Here is a 22,292-nt window from a genome sequence, read left to right as displayed (position 1 = left end):
GCTGTCTTAACTAACGAGAATCATTGAGATTATTGGGTAAAACAATACTAGGCTTAAGTAGCAAAAGTTATTATCCTAATGTTACTTGCTTTCCTCATACATACCTGAAATGAACAGAAAGTTGGGAGGAAAACAAAAACTGGAAAGAAACGGGACTGATGATATGATGAACTAGGTGTAGATATATGAAACACAAGTATCTTCAGATATTTTGGAGGTTGAGAAAAGAGTTGGAAAGCTAAAAGATAAGAGAAAAACGTGTAGAGAAATAGGTCATAGGAATAACAAAAGCAATCTCTATTTATGCTGCAGTTTTGCCTTTGGTCTGCCACATTGTTTCATCTCAAAAAGCAGAAAGGGAAGGTAACTTACTCGCTTTTACTCCATCTCCATTTACTTGGCTATGCTGAAAGAGAGGAGATATGAACCATCCCTTGCAATTTTGTCAACGGTGTTTCTCAACTCTGGTTGCCCAGCTGAATCAAAGATATTAGTTTTGGTATGTAGGACCTGCTTCTGACCTCGTCAAGTATATAATATTTTCAATATAAGAATTTTTAGGAAACTCTCTAGGTAATTCTTATGAACAACATGGCTAAAAACAAGGCATTTATTATGGTTCAATAAGAAGACTTACCGAATTCTAGATGTTTTGTAGAAAGATATTCAAGATTATTTACAGTCATTTCAACTTCTCCCATGCAGAGACTTAGGTGGACTCTAGTTATGTATTAGTTTGCAGATCAGAGCCAAAGTCTAAACCCAAAAGGGTTTAGGTATAATCAAAGTCCAGGGCTAGAATAAACAAACCTACCCCCTCAAAATCTTTGAAGTATAGAGCTCAGAGTGAAAACCTGGGGAAACCAAACATAGAGTGTCAGAAACCAGGTCATAAGTGCACAATGAAGTTAAGAGATACAAATTAGACAAATCAAGGAGGAAGAAAATCTAGAACAGCAAGCGATATCTAAGATAATTATGAGTATCACTAGCATTTTGCTAGCTTAACTGTACTGATGAGCAGGGGTATGTATGTAGGCAGATGGTGGCAGAGTTTTTCTGTACTGTTTACCATGACTATTTTGGATGGATGGAATATGGATGTAGTCTAGTTTTGTATATACAACACATAGGGATGGACAGAAGTAGGTTTACAGTTGTTCATATGGGAAATAACATAATAATAATACAAGAATAAATTTTCACATACAAACAATTGTAAACCTCCTTTTGCCCATCCCTATATACTATACAGTACTAGCATCCCTTATTAAAATAGAAATCCACCACTGTTCACTTTTATCATTACAAGGCAGGTGTTTGCATGCACAGGCTTAGCATATTTCCTGTCATGTATTCAGTACTAGGTACCAGAGTTATATCCCTGAATGATCAAGTATGTCATGTGTCTCTCTCCTCTCATCTTACACAGCTACCTCTTACCCTCACTTTGTTTGCACAGCTGTTTTTGAGTTTGATTTGGGGCATTGTTGCCCTTTGGGATGTAAATTTGAGTTATTAATAGTCTAACATAGTATGCTAGAAAAGTCTGGTATGTACACTGCAACTTTTTATGATGATATGTACTGTGTAAACATTATGTGTTTTACAGGAATATGTTACTCAGTACACTGTGGTAGACCATAGAGGTGGTCTTTCATGAATGTCAATTTTCAAAAGCACCTCAAAGCTCTCTGAGCCATTATGAATACCGGAGTTATACCATATGTTTTAAAAACTGCTTTTAAATATTTATATATGAGCCAGTAGTTCCTAGGAGAATGCTGAATACCAGAAACAGTTTTACTGCAGTGCTTTAGAGAATGAATATATTTTCCAGGCTTGACATGTTTAATTGTTTTGCCCTAATATTGATTATCATTATAATTAATTTTTCAATACTTTTATTATTTCTTCCCCTAGAACTTGGAGAGAGAATTTTTTTTGTTGGTTTTTCCCAGAAAGGTAGAAACATGCTATAGGAAACATGACTGGTTACCTGTCCAGGTCTACACACCACTTGTAACTAACTGAACTATAGTTTTGTTTAAGCACCACTTATTGGGAAGCTGGAGTCCTCCTGTAGCCTCAGATGTAGGTGAATCAGAATCTAAATTAGTTATGGTAATTTCATTTACATAGTAATGGATATGAGACATAATTCTTAACAATGAGGCATAAGGAGCATGTTTCCTAGGGGATTTCCTGGAAGTTTTTGTTTTGTTGTTCTTAAAACTGAACAAAAGACAAGAATGTCACTTTTTTTCTCTGCCTCTGGTCTTAGTCATCTGTATGTGTTTGTTCATTCTACTGTGTATTCTGTCAGAAATTGGTGTTAGTGCTCTGAGTCCTGCAGGTCCAGTCTGAGGGATGAAAAGTGATTTTACTTTTCCTGTAAGTTTATCTGATCAATTTCAGAGGCTTAGGAGTGCAAGAGGAGTAGGGGAAAAGCTGGGGCCCTATAGAGTCCCATCAGATGATATCATAGAGCTTCTCCCCTGGTCTTAATAGGAGCCCCTTCTAGGAGCAACCCTTGTCATGAAAGAGATTTGTCCTTGGTCTTTGGCTGCCTCTTCTCAGCCTAATGCCAGAGAATTTTCTTATATTACTAGTGCCCTCCAAAATACTGCAGATAATCAGAGTCAATATCAATGGTATAATCCTTGAAAGCCTTTAGCTTACCTTCATGTTCATTGTTCATTCCCAGCTTTAATGTGTTATAGGGCATTAAGGTGATTCTCCCAAAGATCCCTCCATTTACTTTTTTTTAAACCAGGGAAGGGCTGCAGATCATCTTTTAATGGCACCTTTCAGTCTGGTCTTGCCATCTTTGTATCCAGCAAATTTGTCAAGAGCATATATGTATCCTACTGTAGATTGTATCTCAATTTCTGTCACCAGTAGGAATTTTGAAGGGGAAACTAGATACTTTGTAGCCATCTTTGTTGTCTTTGAGGATCAGGAGTTGGTTTCATTGCTTTAAATTTAGAGGCACTTCACCTGGAAAGGTGTTTGGAGGTTGATATGTTGAGTATATTATTTGAAAATTTAAGATACTATTTAAAAATAAGCTTATCTTGTATTTTGAAATCTTTCAGATATCCAGTATGTTGTATTAAAAAGCCTTAAAACAACATTAGGTAGTTAATATTATCATTAACTCATGTGTCATACAGAAAAATATGACTTATTTCTTAGTTAATAGGAGTTAACTAAGAAATGTTATTTCTATCATTGCAACAGTGCAATTGCTGCTTTTTAGTAAATACTTGACAGCATTTTCTATATCATATATATTTCATTAAATCTTTCTGTCCTCTGTGGGCTTACAATGCTGGAAGTTTGGAGGATATGGAGGAATAAAGCATGATATTGCTTTTCAAAAAAGCATGTATTTAACTTCCATTTTCAGCACTTTGGGACATGTGATTTTTTTTTCCCCTGAGGAACCCTCCTCCTACAGTTCAGCTAGATCCTGGATAAATTAAAACGAGTATTTTTCAAGCATTGCAGAGTCCACAAATAAAAGGGAGAGGGAGAGTCTCTGTAGATCATGAAAAATCAAAGCCTAAGAGTTAAAAGGAGAGAAGGGGAAGAGGGAAGATGAGGAGTTGAAATCAGAGCACAGAACTGGGAGCCATAAGGTTACAGACAGTCACACTGGTTTTAGAGAGTAATATTGGGCTTTTGCATGGTGAGGGAGCTGAACCTGAAAAGTCTATACTAATCCATGTCCCTGAGTGAGTTAAAGCAGCCTTCATTTAGCTCCATGTAGAAGCAAACTCAAATCCTGTGGCGGAATACTCCCAAATTCAGTCCCCTGGAATTTCTATAGATTAGAATCTAACAAATATAAGTTCAAAACTAAATATAAAGGGTCAGACAAAAGTAAGCTTAAAGTTGTTCATATGGAAAATAATACAATAATTAATAAATAATGTAAGAATAAAACTGTTACATGTACTTGCAACTGTAAACTGACTTTTGCCCCACCCTGTATGTATGCACTGTATGTACTATGTGTACTATAATATATGTACAGACATATGTGTATATATTATGTACATATAGATCCTGTCTGCCTTCTTTTCAACAAAAATACTGAATTTTATTAAATTTTCTTTCTTAAAAGCATTGAAATACTGCAAAGATTTATGCTACTTATTAAAAGTATGTAAAAGAATGCAGGAGCCCGCAGAGGTGATGGAAACACCAAAGCTACGAGGGGCATTTGTGCACCATGGCAAACCTGAGCTGTGTTTTTACAGCCCTCCAAGGGGCAGGACATGGGTGATAAAATCTGTCCTTAGGCACACAGAAGGGGTCTAATAGGACTCATAGGACATAATCTCATAAATTGAGACCACAAAGGTGAAGACTGAAGTTAGGATAGCAGTAGTAGAAAGAGTAAATTAGAAAAATTACAGAAACTCTTAACATTTTTTAGAGGAGTGGAAGATAAAGGAGAAGGAATTATCAAGGATTATCAGTTTTTTGTTTTGGGTTGTTTTTTTTTTGATGGGGGGGCACTGAATAGGCGATCATGCAACATACATGAAAGGAAACGTTAAGGAAAGATCAAGTGTTCAGCCAAAGTTTCAAACACGTTTAATATTTTTAATTGCTTTATGTATGAGCAATCACATTTTAGGTAAGTTTTATAGATACAGACTTCTAAATACATGGAGATGGAACTATTGTAGCATAACTATGTAGGACTTATTTTCTCTATTTTCCAGAAAAGTCTATAAGGTACATTAGTAGCTGACATTTGTTCATAAGGTTTCAGAGTGTGATGGGCAAGGTCTTTGCGGTTTTTTGGCCCTTTTACTTACGGTTACATAACGGTTACTGTTTCAGCCATTGCAATCTAAATGGAAAGAAATATGAAGATGGAAAAGCTTCTCTCATCTGAGACAGTGTCCTTTAAAGAGTGCATTATAGCTTCTAATGATAGTGTGAGCTCTGGATAACATGCTCTATATTGCCTGCCCTTCCTCTGGACAAGAGGGAAGCAGACTTCTGTCTAACTTATGGACCTAATGTTCTGAGATCCTTGGTGACATCCTGTCTACCACAGGTGAATCTGAGGTCTTGTCCTGAATGCTTCTCCTTTGTGTGAAACTTTTACCTTAGAACTGTAACTGTATTTATGCACAATGAATGTATTATACAACAAGCCTATACTAATAGCAACAACTATCAATAACAAATTATATATGACTTATAAATTCTGTATGAATATGTTATGAATTATATACGACTGTATATGATTTATAAATTATATGTGATTATATGTGATTTCTAAGTGATTTCTTAGAGATAAGGAAAAAGAAAACATGATAAGTGTTAAAAGAGCCATTCCAGCTAGAAGGTAAAGATTATTTCCTGTTACAGGGGTGTCAAACTCATTTTCACCAGGGGCCTTATCAGCCTTTTGGTTGCCTTCAAAGGGCCGAATGTAATTTTAGGACTGTATAAATGCAACTACTCCTTAACTAGGGGCAAGGAGCTCGGTGCTGCTGCCGGGTAGAAACAAGGTGCCAGGCTGGATAAAACAATGTGGAGGACAGGAATTGGCTCGTGGGCCTTGTGTTTGCCACCTATGCGTTAGGAGATCAAGAAAGGCTTTATGAAGGTAGTAACTTTCAAATTGAGCTTTGTAGGGTAGGATAGATAAGCAAAAATGTGGAGAGGAGCATTCTAAGTGTAACAAACATGGTGAACTAAGTAGCTGCAGGTCACTCAAAGATGATGAATACTCTAGTTAGGTAGTAACCTAATTCACTTGAGGTACAGAAATGTGACCTAAGATGGAAAATGAGAGCAGGAGTCAATCCATACATCCCTCATATGAAAAGTCCTTGGAAATGAGAACTTTTGAGCAGAACAGTAACATGACCAAGAAAACAGACATTGTCAGAACCTGTGATTCTCAACCATGAGACTGGGACCCTAACAGTGGAACAGTGGAGAAAGGAAAGTGAACCAGAAATCGTGGGGCCAGGCAAGGGAAACTAACCTAACAGAAGTGTCTACCCCAAAGAAGGTAGCCAGTTGCTTACATTGGTATTGAAAAGGTAAACGCTGGTCAGATATGAGCTGGCATCTATTTTCAAAGGGTCTTAGTGGAAATGTTGAGCACATGCAGAAAGTTTCTGGTCAGGTGCAAGCTACCCATGTTGGTTAATAAATGTTAATCTTAAAATGAGCACTTACTGTGAATGAAGCACTATTCCAAACACTTTACTTGTATTAACTCCTTTATTTTTCATTAATATCCTGTAAAGTAGTACAGTTTTTATTTTGTCCATGTTCACATGAGAAACTGAATCACAGAGAGATTGAGTAACCTGACGAGGATCACAGTTAATACGGGAAGGAGTTAGCATTTTGGCCCAGCCAGTGTGGCTGTAGAGTCACACTCTTAACATTCAGGTTCCTGTGGAGAGTCTGTTAAATTTTAAAATATCAGAGCTACATGCCATTGTGTTAGCATTCTGGAACGAGTTCTAGTCTTATCAGAGGACTAAAATCTAAACCAAAACCTGGGACAAAAGCATAGCAGACTCTGTGAATAGCAAAGTCTGCACCTTGGGGATACACAGATGCTTGCTTTTCCTGGATATAGAGTAGAGGCCAAGCACGGAACAGAAGACTAATTGTAGCCCTCACCTATTTTTAAGAGTAGTGCTTCTTAAATATAAACATCTTAATTAGTTTGAGTTTGGAAACTGGATAGGGACCTTGACTTTGGCAGAGACTGAGACAGCTTTGAGATTGGTAAATTGATCCTCACTAACACTGGGTTAAGACAATTTTCTCTGCTCCCTCTCTTCACTTTTGTGCCCTATAACTTGTTTAAAGTTAAAGTGATCTGGCACTTTCTTCTTTCTCTGGAATACATTAAGGGTGAAGTGTCTGTCTGAGTGTCCCAGTGTGTATGGAAGTACTCATCTTTTGTCTTTGAGGCAGCCCTATCCTTAAAAGCCTCTCTTCATGTTAAGGTGTAATAAATATATGTACTCATTATAAGAAGTGTGGCATCTCCCATGTTCTATAAACTAACTTTTTATATAGGTAGCAGCTCTTTTCTTCCCTGGGATTAAGAATTTATTAAACTGGCATGATTTTAATAGCCGTATCCTGCTTTAATATCTCTTTCACTTTTATGATCTGTTCCATATAATTAACTTCTTAATTTTTTGTATTCATTCTCTATTTGTATGGGCCACACAGACCTTGAGGGAAATGAGATTGTGAGAGTTTCAGGGCAAATTCTGCCTATGTTGTAGGAGGCATTTCTGAAGAGCCACATCTTGGGAAGAAAAAAGAGTGGTTAACCATACCTTGCATGTAAACCACAATCTGAATTTTAATACTTTCGACTATAAGTAATAGCAAGTTCATCTAAACAGAATTAAATAATGGCAGTGAAGCCATTAATTTCCTCGTGTAACCAAAAGTTAGAAGATAGCAGTTCTAGGGTTGGTTCACTAACATGGTGACATCGAAACCATGTGTTCACATCCAGACATCGCTCTCAGGGCTGTGCGGTGACTGCTGCAGTTGTCAGCATCCTCTCTTCCTGAGAAGATGGAAGGTGGACATGTGTGGGAAGCTTCCTCCTCACTCCTTGTCTTGTCAAGGAGAGGAAAAAAATCTGTCCAGCAATTTCTTAACAGAATTGTTTCAAGTCTCATTGTCCAGATATGGTTCACTATATAACTTCTAGCTGCAAGGGAGTCTGGAAAAGTAAGTATTTGACTTTTTAAGTCTCTGTGGTGAGACAGGCAATGTAGACAGGTGCTAAGAATGACTGACTAACTATCGAATAGTTTACTAACAACATCCATTTTATTCTTTTCACTGGTCCATCCGCTTCCTCCTTTCTTCTGTGTCTTCTCTCTCTCATGTCCTGAATTTGGGGGTTGAGAAAAGTAATGTAACAACACTCTCAAAAAGGAAAGGGACAATGATTTCTTCATATGTTTTTGTTTTGTTTTATTTTTGCTTTGGCACCCACCACATTATTTAATTAAGACTAGTTTAGTATTTATCTCTCACAATAGACTCTGAGCAACTTTAAGACAAAAAGCTTATCTTTGACATTTTTTTGAATGCCATTTTCACCATATTATGTGATATGTAGTGAGTGCCCAATAAAGGAGTAACACAAAATAAAATTATAAATTATGGAAAAACTGATTAAGCACTGGTTAAAACTAAGGAAAAAACAAAGGTATTTGATAAGACATCTTGAGATGAAATAATTATGTTGACATAAGTAGTTGGGGAATTCTCAGGGTCCTGGGCTGGCTATGCTCTTCTTAGCAAAGATAGGAAATAGAAGGTTGGCAAGAAGGTTTACAGGCCAGAGACTACTGGAGCAAACTGGTGAACACACACTATTCTGGTGAGACAGAGGTCTTATTTAATTTTAAATCTACACAAACCCAGATTCCTTTGTGATCATAAATTATAATTCCTCTCATTGGTATTTCTTGAGAAGAAACATAAAGCTTCCAAATATTCACCTATTAACTATGACAATTTTTTTTCTTCCAAGCAGGTAATTTTTTAACCACAAAACATATAATTACCACAAGATTGTAAAATATGTTCGTGTAAGAAAATTGCATTTGTTCTTTTGAATATAGTAGTAGTTTTATATTTTTTAAACTTAGATCTACATTATGAAAAACATTTTACATCACTACCTACTATGTATATAGATAGATAACTAAAACTGGTACTGAAATTTTACCAAAAAGTACCTAATTTTTTTTTGTTGTTAATATTTGTTCTTTGAAAGGTACTGGCTTTTACAATATACAATGCATGCCGATGTTTTTATTCTGTTTTTTCTATAAAATTTTATAAAATATTGGTCACAATCCACTGAATTGATTTTGTGACCCATTAATGGGTTATAGCCACTGGTGTGATGGTTAATATTTAATGATTGGCCCTGCCCCAGAATAAAAGTCCTAATCAGCATTTCCTGTGTTCCATGGTGTAAATACACTCAGCTTGGCCAATTTTAAGCTACCAACCTGATGTCACTGAATGCTGCCCTGGGAAAAGATGACATAGTCAGATTTCTCTGGAGCCCCTGCAAGCCAGCTTCATCACACCACTGGCATTAACCAGCCCACAGTTTAAACTAAATTAAATTTATGTTTGTTGTAAGTAAGTGAATATGCTCACTTAAACTGTAAATCACCTTACCTGTTAAATGTCCCAGACAGTGTCTAGTATGTAGCAGATGCTGAATACATTTTTGTTAAAAGAATTAGTTGCCTTATTTTGACAAATAAAAAAGAATGTTTATGTCTCTCTAAATTAGTTTCTTTTTCAGTAAAGTTTTTCACATAAGAACTTCAATTTCTCAACTGATTATCACAGGGATTTTTTCAGATTCATAAACTTCAGAGTTAGAAAAGGAAATATTTTCTTCATTTATACATATTATAATGCCTACTACATCACCTGTATCACTTGAATTTTTCCTAAGAATTATAGTACACAATCTGAGCAAATAAAAAACTAACAATAAATTATGTCATTATATTTCAAAATAATTCTGAATAAAAGAAACCATTAAAACCAAACACATTGTAAATGATTGATTATATTTGAAATTAATTCTTTTCAGTGAACTTCCATTTAGTCTTTACATAAATCATTTATATTTGATTGAGAATCTGGATATGGGGGCCTAGAAACTCCATAGCAGCTCCTACTAGTTTGAAACCAACCTGAAGTTAAAATGAAGACTCTAAAATTATGAGAACAGAATAGCTGATTTAGTTACAGCAGCTTTGGCCATTGAGACTATCAACAAACATTTATTCAACATAAAATGTACTGAAATTTGAGAGACACTCAAGAAACTGTGTACCCACCAATTGCTCACTTTGCTAGAAAACAGGGATTTCTGGATAAAATGATTTAAAGAGAATTGTAACCCAAAGGAAGAAAGCTAACAAAAGACAGTTGTCATATGTATGAAACTTCTGTGTAAGTTCCTTTGGAAGCATAGAGATAGTGATATCTAAATGCCTAAGAGAGTCTAAGAACACAGCACAGAAGAGGAGATGGCTTTAACTAAAGCTTTACTTCTGTCTCTGCAGTACTGTAGCCTTGGATAAATTAGTTAATTTTTGTAGATCATCTGTAAGTTAGTGAAAAAAAGGGTTAAATTAGATGATCTTGGAGGTCTCTTATGACTAATATGATTCTGTGACTTGAATGTAGCTTCTGAAATGTACCTTTTATTTCAGCTGAACATCACCTGTGTTTCTCATGACATTTAGGTTTAGTTTTAGTGTCTTTTTTCCTTTATTATATTGAGTTTGCATAAATAAATACTCTGCTTTCCTGTTGTGATTCTGCATTTAAATGATAAAGTTTTTGAAAATCATTCTTTTAAATGTATACCAGTATAATAATGGTTATAAATGTTGTTTTTCCCAAAGTTTTATAGGTTTAGTTTTTAAGAAGTAAAATTACATAATAATAATTTATAGTAAACGTATATTTAAGTTTTCATTTACTTAACCATCAATATTAACACTTTATGAGTTGGTTCAGTAACTCAGTCAGAGACTATCAAGAGCTATCTCACCTTGACTAAGGTATTGTAATTTTAGAGCAGATAAGTAGACTCTCCTGTTAGCATTGTAGATTCAGCTGTTTATAAGCTTTTGATACAATACCACATTACTTCTCTCCATTCAGCTGGGCATATGTCTCAGAACACTTCTTGCCAATTAATATGGGATGACTACAGATTTCTAGATGCACTGGCAGTCTGCACAATTACCTCACACAGGCCGCTGTGTCTTATCTTCAGTCAGTTGTATGCTTCCTAGAGTTTCCTGGCACAGATTTTACGTACATCATAGAGCATCTTCCTGCTGCCTAGAAGTAATTAGAAATAGAGTTTTTAATACATTTTCCCCTTGCTTTAATTTGCACCTCATTATTTTTCATGACTAATATAAAGTGGGTTTTGAAGCTCACACAGGTTGCATGTATTCAGTGTTCAAGAAGTTCTCTCTGTGCTTATAAATAAATGAAGTCAAGAAAGTAATTAAATCCAAAATAGAAATTAATATATCCACTTGAAAAGTAGTAGAAAGAAATAATTTATGTATCAAATATAAATTAATATAAAATCAAAGCTGATAGAAATTCTTACCAGAAAGTTGACTATCAAATGAATATAAAATAGGCTTTTTAAAAAATTGAGTTCACTCGAGAAAGGGAATAATAGGCACCATTCTTGTCCTTAAGAAAAAATAAAAATGAATAAAAATTTAAAAATTAATTTACTGATCTTTTATTTAAGTATAGTTGGTATACAATATTGTATTACTTTCAGATGTATAATGCAAGATGGGGCTAAAGGAGGTTTATAGTTGTGAGTATGAAAAACTCAGAGTTTATTCTTGTATTATTATTTACTAGTTATTATATTATTTTCCTTATGAACAACTGTAAACCTCCTTTTGCTCCATCCTCTATAGTGATTTGATTTGTATGTACATTGAAATGTGATCACCACACTAAGTCTAGTAATCATCTGTGACCATGCAGTATTACTGACTATAGTACCTTTCACCTTTTTTTTTTAAGGGGATGATCGAACTCTCCCCTTTCTTTTTATTTATTTATTTGTTTGTTTGTTTGTTTGTTTGTTTTTAGAGAGGGAAGGGAGGGAGAAAAAGAGAGAGAGAGAGAGAGAAACATCAATGTGCGGTTGCTGGGGGCCATGGCCTGCAACCCAGGCATGTGCCCTGACTGGGAATTGAACCTGTGATGCTTTGGTTCGCAGCCCAAATCCACTGAGCTACGCCAGCAAGGGCACCTTTCACCTTTTTACCACCCCCCAACTCTCCTCCCCTCTGGCAGCCGTCATTTGATTTCTGTTTCTATAAGTCTTTTTTTTTTATTTGCTTCACTTTTTTAAAGATTTCACATATAAGTGAAACCATACAGTGTTTGTCTTTCTCTGATTTATTTCATTTAATACCTGCAAGGTCTACCCATGTTGTCACAAATGGCACAATTCCATTCTTTTTTATTGCTGAGGAATGGTTCATTGTATATGTATGCTGTATTTTCTTCATCTGTTCCTCTACCAATGGACACCTAAGTTCCTTATCTTGGCAATTGTAAATAACGCTACAATGAACATAGGAGTACATAAATCTTTTCATATTAGTGTTTTTGGGTTTTTTTTGGATAAACACTCAATCATATGGTGTATCTATTTTAGTTTTTTGAGGAATTTCCTTACTGTTTTCCATAGTGGCTGTACAAGTTTGTATTCCCACCAACAGTGCATAAGTATTCCCTTTCTCCATATCCTCACCAACACATGTTATTTGTTGACTTTTGATAATAGCCATTCTGGCTGGTGTGAGGTTGCATCTCAGTATGGTTTTGATTTGCATTTCCCTGGTGCTTAGTGATGTTTAGCATCTTTTCATATGTCTGTTGTCCATCTGTATGTCTTCTTTGGAGAAATGTCTCTTCAGGTCCTCTGCCCATTTTTTGAAAACAGTATTTAAAAAACTAATTTATATTTTACTAGTTTTATATACAGATTAGGATTTGTATACTTTGTAGCAAATGATCTTGAAAAATATTTTGCTATAAATAAGTGTTCTCACATTTTTTCCCCCTGTTAAAGAAATTTTAAGCAAGTTGTCAAACATTTTTTCATCATCAGTCTGGCACAGTGAACAAAATTTTCATAGGAAACAACATGGTTTATACAATAGTAATATAAAGACTGTCTCATTGACTTAATGTTTCAGATGGTCCATATCAAGACTAGAATCTTGATAAAAGACTGTAAGGAATCTGCAAGAGCAAGCAGAGGAAACTTGTCATGGAGTGAGAAACACCATTGGGAAGCTGCTGTCACAGTGTAGGGCTAACAGTGTTTCCTCTCAGCACTGGACTTTGCCATTCCTGTAGCCATGCATGAAAATACCAAGACAGTGGTATCTAGACTGATTGGGTTAAGAAACAGTGTTTTAATACAGATGTGATTATTAAAGTAATATATATTTTTAACTGGGTGTTTCATTTATTTTATATACATGATACTTTACATATTCCCTTGATATTACATAGCTGTACTTTTAACAAAAGGTAAGTGAAATACTGTTGATTATATAACAGAACAAGAAGTGTAAGATAAGTGAGATGCTCTCTAATTCCATTAGGAAGTACGTGATCTAGTGAGGAATTCAGAAGGATTTACATAGAACTTTCATGTATGTCTGAGAGATTTATTCTTGGCCTCATAGATCTTAATCATCTATGAACATGACTTTGAAAAAAATGAATGAAAAAAGTAATTAATGATGTACGTCTAAACCAAGTGCTATTAAGACTAGAAGAGGGAATAATTTTTCATGAATGAAAACTGTTTTAAAAAGGTGACATGTAGTCTTCATTTAGAAAGATGAATGAGAATGAGATAGGAAAAGGTGTTTTTAGAACTTTGTGGAGAAAAGGCATAGAAACAGAAACTGTTTTGTATGTTCTTAGTAAGGCAAGTCCATGTGGATATGTGACAGAGAGTAAGGTGATAGTAAGGGCAAGGATATGATAATATGAAAAATAAATAATAAGAATAAATAATAACTTTTCTTTAAAAATGAAATATAGCTGGAAAAAAACTTAGAGCCATATTGTTAGAGCCATGAGTGGTATGCTGAGGTCTTAGAATATTATTCAGTGGGAGACAAAATATACTTTGTTCTATAAGAATATTTTTGTGTTTGCTTAATGCAAAAGGGTTGCATAAATTCATCTATATTTTGAAAAGTAGTATTTTTTTATTATTATAGAAAATAAATTGAACATGAAGCTAGATTAGAGACAGGGAGACTGGAAGCAGCTATGAAAGTCCAAAGCCAGGATACATTAGATAAGAATAGTAGGAGGAGACAACAATGTACCAGGACTTTTCAAAGACAAACCAGCTGACGTGGTGACCAGTGGTGGGGAAATGGGTGGGCAGAGGGGCAGTGAGGGCTAAAGGTGATGGCAAAGTTTTACCTTGTTTGATTATGTAGACATATTATTATTGAGGCAAGATCAGATTCATGGGCTCAGGAAATGAGTTTGGTTTTGCATGTTTTTAATTTTAGAAGTATTAAGCAAACAGTTTAAAATTCTTCTCTAGAAATTCAGAAAGAAGTTGATACTGGAGATACATAGGGATTAAATTTAAAGAAGTAGATGTTAATGGCCAAAAAAAGAACTTGAAGAGTAGAAACAGAAAACTTGCCATAATGTAATTTGGAGCACACTAACATTTGAAGAGTGGTGGAAGAAAGGGCCTTTGAAAAGAAGAACCTGTTACAAAACCAAAAGAGAAGCAAGTTTTAACAGAGAATGTCAATACTATGAAATTTATGGAATAGTCACATAAAATGATCAGACTGGTTATTTTTGTTAACTTCAAAGATGGCATTCTAAACAGTACAGAATCATTAAGTAAACGTTTTCTTGTGTGTCCTCCTAACTACCAGGCAATGTAAAGCACACAGAGAAGTAACTGGGTAGTGCAGAAATGGAAGGAAATGTTAATCAATTTTTTAGAATCACAGTCATTATAATATTATTCAAGAGTTTATTATGTACTTAGCACTGTGTTAAGCCCTTAGCTGTATTCTTATTTAATATTCAAAACTGTTGCAGTAGCTTTCTGCTCTGCAGATGAGGAAACTGAGGTATAAAGAAAGTAATTTTCCCAAGATAACACAAAACTGGTAAGTCGGGTAGCCAATTAAAATAATAATACATTGATCAAAGCTTCTACCAAGCAGTGCTAATGAATAGGCAGACAACATAGTATAGCATAGTAATGCTAATTAAGGAAAAGCTTGAGGGGGAGTGAAGTTAAAAATTAAATGTGAAATTATCATGAGAATATTGGATATAAGTTTTGCTAGTTTGCTATGACAAGTAATTCTTGAGGTTAAGCTACTTGTTTTGTAAACATCTAGACTCATTATCACCTGTTTTAGCACATCTTTTTTCTGTAATGGTAGAGGTTCATTCATTCATTCAGCAAATATATATATTGAGTTTGAGATAATGTCAGTGAACAAAAGAAACAAAAATCTCTGTGTATAGGGAGCTTACCTTCTATTGTAGTGGAAACCAGGGCAAGGATATGGGTGGGGGTGGACAGACAATAAACAATAAAAAGCTTAAGTAAATAAATTAAATAGGGAGTCAAGGGTTAGCCTCATTAAATGGTGAGATTTCAGCAAAGACTTGAAAAAGGTAATTGAGTTACCAAGTGGATAGCTGGGGGAAAATTATTCCATGCAAGAGGACAATCTGGTATATTTGAGGAACAGCAGGAAGCCAGAGTGGAGGTGAGGGAGCAAAGTGGAGAGGAGATGAGATCAGAGAGGCAATAGCTTTGGGCAGAGGGTACTGATCCTGTAGAGCTGTGTAGGATATTACAAGTCTTTTACTGTAAGAGAAATGGGAATCAGGGAGCTAAACAGTAAGCAAATGGTATGCATCGATCAGGATAATTTGAAGTTTATTTACAGTTGGATTATTTCCAAAGATATGGGTAAAGAGAAATCATGGGAGATAGTGTAGAAATTGGAGCCTACCACTCCTATGTTCAAAGAGATAAGGGGAGGAAGAAGTAACAGGAACCTTAAAGGAGAATGACTTAAGGGTTGACTGACTTCAGAGGTGACTTTTGGTCAGTAGGAGGCTGCCTCCAAGGGAGGCAGTCAGGAGTATAAATATTCTAACCTGTCTTTTATCTTTCCAGTCTCCTGCCTAGACTCAACATTGGTCACACAGTCAACAGCTAGATGGTATAGGAACGAATTGATGTAGTTCATCTGGGTCAGCATCCATACACTCTAAATGAATGTGTCTCTGTATGTCCTTTGTTGTGACTAGTCTTCCACCTTTCGTCATATTCCAAAGTTTTCCAGACTTCGGTTAGTCATTACCGAAATTGGCTATATGCTTCAACCTCTTCTCTGAAATTTCCTTTATTTTCTTTCCAATCAAAACTGAACTCTTTCCTAAGGAAGCATACTTCATACACCTCAGGCAGTGGATTTTTCTGTCTCACATCCCTTGTAGTTAGCCTCCTCATTGCTACTTTTTAGACTGTGTGTCTTCTAATGCTATTTGAGAAATCACCCCAAAATTGAATGGCTTAAAGCCATAATAGTTTTTTTTTTATTATTTCTTAGTTTCTGTGGGTCAAGAATTTAGGAATAACTTGGGTGTGGGTCTCTCATATTAGATTTTTCTCCCTCTGGAAATAATATATCCTTTTCAATGGACTGTATTTTCTATAAATGCTGTTGTACTTTTTAAAAAAATGTATTTTAATTGTTGTTCAAGTACAGTTTTCTGTCTTTTGCTCCCATCCCAGCCCACCCTGCACTTTTAATCTAATGTTAAGTAGTAATTTTTTTCAAAGTTTCCTTTAGATTATTACTGAGGTAGGATCTTTCTACTTTTTTCAGGCAAGCAGACATGCTTTTTTTTTTTCCTGGCTACATAAGGTGAATTGCAGAACAGCGATGGTATACTAATTATATATTTTATTACAAATCCACTGTGTATTTTTTAAGTGGGATTTGTTTCACATTTTTTTGCAATAAGTTGACTTTCATCTCCTCTTTCCCAGTGTTACAAGTTTGTTTTTTAGGTGTTTGGTTGGGATATTACAAGTTGGGACATTGCTAGTTAATTATCGTTTCAAATTGTCAGATACTATGGTATTGTGTCTTTAGAGATTAACTATATCCTGTTGAAAGTCTAGTTTGCTTCTTTGTTTGTTTGTTTTTTTCTTTCTTTAAATCTCCTAATCACATGACTTGCTTCCTCATTTTAAGTTTCTGCTCAGGTATCTCATCCTCACAGAAGACTTCTGTAGTAATTAGGACAGAACAAGTTAACTTAGTGGACCATGGATGTTTTCTGAGCGTTCCTGAGATACTGCTCCTGCATCTCCTGGGTTTTACCTCAACACTAGCATCATACTCTGTTTATGCCAGGTTGACACACAAATTTTGCCGTATTCTGAGAGTGCTGAACTATAAAAAGTTTGGGAAGCATTAGATTAAGATAAAGATTTAAATGTGAAATGGTTCAGATTCAAAGTAACAGTGAGAGGCGGGTATTTCTCTTTCAATCCAGAGGTAGGTGATTAGAGCTGTTACGGGAGCTCTGTACCAGAAAGTCTTCCAGGAACCCAGAAACCTTCTATTTTGTTGCTGCACCCTGTGCTGCTGTTGTTTACATGGTCCTAGTTGGCTTGCCACCGTGACAGAGGAAAGATGAAGGGGTGTGGAAAGTGTGCTGGATAGATCATGCCCCCCTTCCCTTTGAACATGCGACTTGGAATTTGCACACATCATTCCTGCCCACATTCAATTTGCCAAAACTTAGTCTTGCAGCTATCCTAGTGGCTGCTTGAGAGTCTGAGAATAGCAATCTTTAATCTAAACAAGGGAATGCCTTGCTAAAAATTCAGCTATGTTATTACAAGGAATAAGGAGAGAATGGATGGAGAGGAGGAATAACTCTGTTTTATTGGTTAGCACTATTCCTAAACACCCTGAATAAATAGCACAACCCATCTCTCTAACTGTTTACAGTAAGATCTAGGTGTTTCTCTTTAGTTGTGAGAAGAGAATTGAATTATTTATAGTAGACCTTTCATTTAGAAGTAATCATGTCTCAGTTAAACCATAAAGCCTTGAGTAAAATTGAAGCCATTGTTGGAAGTCATCTTGGAAATAGACAGAAGTGATTCAGAGTCCCTAGGACCTGGATAAGCTTCAAGGGCTTCATGACTCCCGGACATCTGTAAGTGAAATTGTTTATATACTTGATGATTAAGAGCATGGTCTCTGGCATTAGACTGCCTGGATTTAAACTCAAGCTGGGCCATATGCTAGATTTTCAGCTTAGGCAAGCAATTTACTTAACCTCCCTGTGCCCAGTTTCCCTGTCTGAAACAGAGAATAATAATATACCTACTTCAATGAATTGCTGTGGGGACTAGGTAATACATTTAAAGCACTTAGAATAGTGTTAACAATGTTAAATGCTATGTAAATAGCAGCATTGCTATTATTTCTTTTCTTGGAAGAAGGTTGGTATCTTCCATCTGATTAGTAGGATCTATTATAAATCTTTAATACCTGACAGAAACCATTTTCACAAGCTTATGATCTCCATAAAATTTAAAATTTCTCTATTGTAATCTAAAGTCATCTGACTTTTCATAGCACAAAAGTTTACTTAGTGGAATTTACCTCACTATTTCCTTTTAGAGGGGTTGGGTTTTTTTTGTGTGTGTTATTTTCAAGTTTTTAGTTCTATTTTACTTTTTAACCTAATAGAAAATCTGTATTTGTTGCAATTTTCTTTTAATTGTCACAGTTTGAAAAATTTAAGCCCCTATTATCCAGGCAGGCTTTAATTTAAAATACAAATTAGTTTGTTTGCCTTTTCAGAAACTCTGTAAGTAATAGTGTGACATAAGGGGTTTAAACGTCAGCAGGTTATATACGTAACTCTGTATGTTCAGTTGGGCAGTGTGATTAGACACTGAATGTTGATTTTTGTTGTTATTTGAACCATAAATGCAATTGAGCTGAACCAAATCACAGTTGAAAATATTGCACCCTCTTAATATAATGAAAAAGAAAAGCCTGTAATCTGCTCTTTTTTTGAAAAGTGAACAGTGGCGGAAAAAGAATTGATGCTTCAACATTGTTAAGAGTGAATTAATATTGTTCTATACAAAATTGCTAAACGTCATATTTGATAAATCATTTTTCTAGAAAGTCAGGTGAGCAATAAATGTCCAGAATCTCATTACTTAACCTGCTATACACCGAATGTGAAAACTATTCACATTTCTATTTTAAATTACATTTGCTAAATCTTACAGAAATAATTTTTATGAATTGGTTTGTTTCAAATTGTTGGAGTTTAAATACAAACAGCTGTTGTTGAGAAAATACCATTTCCATAACATTAATATGCTTCCAATTAACAAGCGAATGAACTGTTAAACACTACCACTTCCTTGTTGAACTACTTACTGTTTGACTTTCACAGTGACTGATTTGCTTTCTCAATAGATTATTTACTTTAACTGAAAGAGGAAGAATTTTATTTAAATAATCCATATTTTTTCCCATCTACAGAATGTACCCAAGAAAAGTGGGGATTTCCAATGTGCCACTATTTAAAGGAGGAGAAGTGGTGTTGTGGTCGTAATGCCAGAATGTCAGCATGTTTGGTATGATTGTATTTTTTTCTGAACTAAGAAACTTTATACAGATGTTGCAGAATTATTATTTTTGGCTAATACTATGCATTAAACACCAACTTTGCAGAGTGTCATCATTGACGTTTTTGTGCATTGCAAATTATGAAAAAAAGGACTTTCCCTTCCAATATTATCCACTCTACATGCAATTTGGTAACAACTTATAATTATACTATAATTACATATTATAGTACTTAATTTTTACATACAGTTACTTCCATCATCATATAAAATGCATCAACTACCAAGTCTTAAGCAGAGAACTAGTTCAGTGTTTTATCCACAGCTCTGTGCTATGTTTGTAGCAGATCATTTAGCCTCCTGATTTTTATAGAATGGGAAAAATATTATTAAGTTACCTGGATTATGAAGTAACCATACAGTTAAATAAAACCTTTTTTGTGCCTGATTTGTCTAGAGTCCTTAGATGTAGAAATTTGATCCCATGGTCTTCTCTGTTTTGGGAACTATATTGGTTTACAAAAGAACAGACATAAATTAAACAGTGTACGTTTTTGTCATCAGAAATTTAAAATATGGTTGATTAAATAATATGTTTAATGTTCAACACCAAGGTAAGTAAATATTATAGGTCCATTATATCTACATTAGCAACGTGGCAATAGTGTACCATTGTTCTAGGTCAGTGTATCCTAGAATTATCTAAGAAATCTATTTATGCTCAAATAATTTATTTTTATAATTCTTCTTAAAATATTTTTCTGTGAATTTGTCTTGTTCTTTCATTATATCTATAAATGACAATTGTTCAAGGTCTTGTTAGAATGGCAGGTCATTCTTGGAACAGCTCGGTTCCCAGAATGCCTGCAGCCAGGACTAGACCTTACATCCTCGGCAGGACGCTGAAGTAGTCTTCCAGTATAGGGAGTCTGACTGTCTGAAGAGAAAAGCCTTAAAGATATTTCATCAAGGATTTTGCAATGAAACAGGACCTTTATGGTGAGGCCCACAATTAATATTCCTCACTCCTAAGCATGTGCTTCTAATCAGGTTTGTGGTGCCCCTATTTTAATTATCCACAGAGAGCTAAGAATCACTAGATGTCTAAGAAAGCCTAACGTGAAAGATTAAAGATCCAATAAACAAATAGAAAAAAAAGCAACTTGGAGGTAATGAACACTATCCAAAAGAAAATATTAATATCCCAAAGAGATAAAAGAATATACATATCCACAAAAAAGAATGTTTGCTATAAACAAATATTCAAAGAACCAAAGAGGGAAAAGGGTAAGGGTTTGCAGGAACAAGTGTAAAGAACACAAGGACAAAAACAAGGTGGTATAGAAATGGGAGGGAGGTGGGGAGGGTTGGAGGGGTGGGCTGGGATGGGAGTGAAAGGCAGAAAATTGTATTTGAACAACAATTAAAAAAAAGAAAATACTGAAGTAAAATGACAATAGTTGGGGGGGGAGTTTTTGAAAAATACATTCCAAAATACAGAATTTGTAGACCATGCTGCATCCCATGAAATGCTCTGTCCTTAGCTTCCTTCGAGTTCCTGCCCACCTTGACTTCTTATTTTGATGTTAGAGTAATCCTGGAAGGTGTAAGGAGCATTTCTTTTGATGCATCTTGTTTTCTTGCCTTTTGCTCTACAGCTAATTGGTTCCACAAATATTCAAAGTGTAAGGGTTTAAAAAAAAAGATTCCTTTCCAGTGTTGCTTTCAGATAAATTAAGGGTACTAACTAGAAATAAAATTTTAATTAGATTAATGAAATCTTGTCAGCATACTTTAAGCCTAACAAAACTGCAAAATATTTTAGGTTAATATGCTCTGAATACTTGGTATGGTTTCTTCATTATCTTTATTCATTGGCCAAGCAAAATTAATGTTTATAAGAAACTTTATCACCTATGTGATTATCTTTTGTTATGTAATTTCTAAAATAAACTCATCAGCAACACATACCAAAAGTAGCCTTGTGTGTTATATGATATTTTTATTGACATCAAATAACTTATTATTAAAAACTCTCTTGTTTTTTTATTCAGTTCAGCTTTCTGCAAAAGCCTTAGAAAAATCTTATCAGAAATTAGCACAAGTACTGTAAATGAAAACTCGTTGTTTTCTTCAATAATAAACCTGTTTGGGGGCTATTTTTTTGTTTATTATAGACATTATATGACCATCTCCTGTATTCATAAAACTCTGGCACTAGATGTTCAGTGATTGTAACCTTCAAGTCAGTAGGAAAATTGCATATTTTCTATAATCGTTTCTGTGAAGCAAATTTTTATACAATGAACTCATCTTCCCATGGAATCTACATAGTATGAAGCCTGAGAAGTAAATCAAAGAGCAAGTTTTATGTCCCTGCTTAGCTGCTAACTACTGTGTTACATTTACCTTATCAGTGACCTTGTGCTTCTGCAAAAATTGTACTTAAGAAAATATTTTGTAAATTATCCTTCAGTTTTAAAAAGATATGATTCAGCTATATCTAAAAAGCATTATTTATAAAAACAGATCTGAAGCAAATATGGGTATTTTAAAAGTTGAATAGGAAGTATATGCAGATCCATTGTTTTTGGTACTTTTCTTTATATTTAAAACTAAAAATATAAAATGACAGCTAAAATATTTTAATCTAATTTAGTTGTAAATCTGTGTGAGTGTGGAACTGTATATCTAAAAAACCAAAGTTTCAGAAGGCTCTAAAAATTTTTAAAAATAAAAATAAAATTAATTTTTAAAGTAAAAAAATAAAAAATGAGAGTTTCAGAAGGCTCTATTCCATATTTAAATCTTTCATATATATCTTATATATACTGGGTTAAGAAAATACAAATGTGCCCTGGCTGGCGTAGCTCAATAGATTGAGTGTGGGCTGCGAACCAAAGTGTCACAGGTTCGATTCCCAGTCAGGGCACCTGCCTGGGTTGCAGGCCATGGCCCC

At 34.8% G+C, this 22,292-nt stretch overlaps 1 protein-coding gene across 2 annotated transcripts in view; it reads left to right on the top strand.

The window, feature by feature from the left end:
- Positions 1-22,292, top strand: part of METTL25 (methyltransferase like 25) — a 102,757-nt gene that overhangs the window by 41,761 nt on the left and 38,704 nt on the right. For both annotated transcript variants that reach the window (XM_036018614.1, XM_028532881.2), the window contains one exon: positions 19,248-19,342. In XM_036018614.1, the coding sequence (XP_035874507.1) occupies positions 19,248-19,342 (95 nt within the window). The remainder of the gene's footprint in view (positions 1-19,247; positions 19,343-22,292) is intronic.

The sequence above is a fragment of the Phyllostomus discolor genome, chromosome 2 (genome assembly GCF_004126475.2).
Source record: "Phyllostomus discolor isolate MPI-MPIP mPhyDis1 chromosome 2, mPhyDis1.pri.v3, whole genome shotgun sequence".
NCBI lineage: Eukaryota > Metazoa > Chordata > Mammalia > Chiroptera > Phyllostomidae > Phyllostomus > Phyllostomus discolor.
Note: the sequence above shows the minus strand (reverse complement) of the source record. Positions and strands in the feature narration are given on the sequence as shown.